At 49.2% G+C, this 2,279-nt stretch overlaps 1 protein-coding gene across 1 annotated transcript; it reads right to left on the bottom strand.

Annotated features, from left to right (window-relative positions):
- Positions 1–872: 872 nt before the first annotated feature.
- Positions 873–1,820, bottom strand: LOC149393592 (uncharacterized). Its single transcript, XM_089618083.1, has one exon. The coding sequence runs from the start codon at positions 1,818–1,820 to the stop codon at positions 873–875; it is 948 nt and encodes a 315-aa protein (XP_089474209.1).
- Positions 1,821–2,279: the final 459 nt, after the last annotated feature.

Below are 2,279 nucleotides of genomic sequence, written 5' to 3'. Positions count from 1 at the left end.
CCATCATGCACCTTTGGAAGGTAGTCGGTGCGTTGCATAGGCCGAAGGGCATTCGCCGGAAAGCAAATGTGTAGTAAGGACACGTGAATGTTGTCTTCTCATGATCTTCGGGGGCGATGGCGATTTGGTTGTATCCGGAGTAGCCGTCGAGGAAGCAATAGTATTCGTGGCCGGTAAGGCGGTCAAGCATTTGGTCGATGAAGGGCAACGGAAAGTGATCTTTTCGGGTGGCGGTGTTGAGCTTGCGGTAGTCCATGCAGATTCGGAAGCCGATGATGGTGCGAGTCGGGATAAGTTCGTTGTTGTCGTTTCGAATCACCGTCATCCCTCCTTTCTTTGGAACGCATTGGACCGGGCTAACCCACGAGCTGTCGGAGATTGGGTAGATTACTCCGGCATCGAGCCACTTCAATATCTCTTTGCGCATCACCTCCTTCATTGCCGGATTGAGCCTTCGTTGATGTTCAATGGAGGGATGGGCGTTGTCTTCCATGAGGATGCGATGCGTGCAAAAAGATGGACTAATTCCTTTAATGTCGGAAAGAGTCCATCCAATTGCCGGCATATTGGATCGCAACACTCGCAACAACTTGCCTTCTTGCTCGCCGGTGAGGTGGTCGGATATGATGACCGGGAGAGTCTTCTCAGCTCCAAGGAAGGCGTAGCGGAGATGAGAAGGCAGCTCCTTGAGCTCGATCTCCGGAGGCTCCTCCATGGATGGTTTGCGTGGCTTCGGGCTTTCTCCTAGCTCCTCGAAATTCTTCCTTCTATTAGGCTCGAACCCATCCATGTAATTCGCGTATTCTAAGGCTACACAAGTAACAATTTCGTTAGCGGACTCACACGAGTTAAGAAGACATACCTCAAGGGGCTCATCCAAGAGGGTCGTCAATGACCGCATCACAAAAATCGACCCGAAATATATCGTCGCTTTCTTTCGGGTATTTCATGGTTTTGAAGACGACTTCCTCATCTTGCACCCTTAACTTGAGTTCGCCTTTTTGGACATCGATCAAGGCTCCTCCGGTAGCTAGGAATGGCCTTCCCAATATGATAGGGATATTTGTGTCTTCCTCCATGTCTAGCACCACGAAATCAACGGGGAAGATGAACTTATCCACCTTGACAAGGATGTCTTCGATGATGCCTCTTGGGTATTTGATGGATCGGTCCGCCATTTGGAGTGTCATTCGTGTGGATTTCACTTCTCCGATGCCAAGCTTTTGAAAGATGGAGAATGGCATGAGGTTGATGCTAGCTCCCAAGTCACACAACGCCTTTTCGAAGTAGAGGTCCCCTATGGCGCATGGTACGGTGAAACTTCCCGGATCTTTCATTTTTGGTGGAAGATTTCGTTGGATTATAGCACTGTACTCCTCGGAAAGTGTAATTGTGCTACAATCGTCAATTCGGCGCCTATTGGAGAGGATGTCTTTCATGAACTTCGCATAGCTCGGCATTTGTACGATGGTGTCGGCGAACGGAATGTTGACTCGGAGTTGTTTGAGCATCTCGATAAACCGCCCGAATTGCTCGTCGAGCTTGTTGTTCTTGAGCCATTGAGGAAATGGCACGGGGGCGTGCAAGGGAGTCGAGGAGGTAGGCATGGGCTGTGGTGGTGTTGATGATGATGCACCGTCTCCTTCTTTTTCCTTCCCCTTGTTTGAATTCTCAACCACTAACCCGCTGCGAAGAGTGATTACGTTGCATTGGTCCTTCGGGTTGATGTTGGTTTTGCTTGGAAGGTTCCCTTGTGGTCTATTGTTTTGAGCGTGAGCAATTTGACCCACTTGTGTCTCAATGTTCCGGATCAACGCCATTTGATTTTGAAGCGCGGTTTCTTTATTTTGCATGATTGTCGTTGTCCTATTCATGAATGCTAGGAACATGTCATTTGGCTCGATCTTGGGCGTGGGCTGAATTGGTTGTTGTTGAGGTTGGAACCCCCGTTGTTGTTATGGCTGCACTTGGTTTTGGTTTCGGTACGCCGGTGAAGGTCAATTGTCCCCAAACCCTTGTTGTTGTTGTTGAGGTCCTCTCCATCCTTGATTGTTGTAATTGTTGTTTCGACCTCCATTGTTGTAGTTGTTGTTGGCATTGTGATATTGGCCCCGATTATTGTAGTTGTTGACGTAGTTGGCTTGCTCGGCATGTACGTCATTGGCTTGAAGGCAATCGTCGGTGAAGTGAGCCCCATTACACCAAAAACATGGCTCCGGTGCGGCCTGTGTGACCTTGGCTGCCACTTTCATCTCCTTGAGCTGTTTGTTAAGCTCCGC

The sequence above is a fragment of the Urtica dioica genome, chromosome 6 (assembly GCF_054948205.1).
Source record: "Urtica dioica subsp. dioica isolate 48M chromosome 6, U.dioica_male_clone48M_v1_H2, whole genome shotgun sequence".
In the NCBI taxonomy this organism is placed as follows: domain Eukaryota; kingdom Viridiplantae; phylum Streptophyta; class Magnoliopsida; order Rosales; family Urticaceae; genus Urtica; species Urtica dioica.
This window is presented reverse-complemented; position numbering and strand designations above follow the sequence as displayed.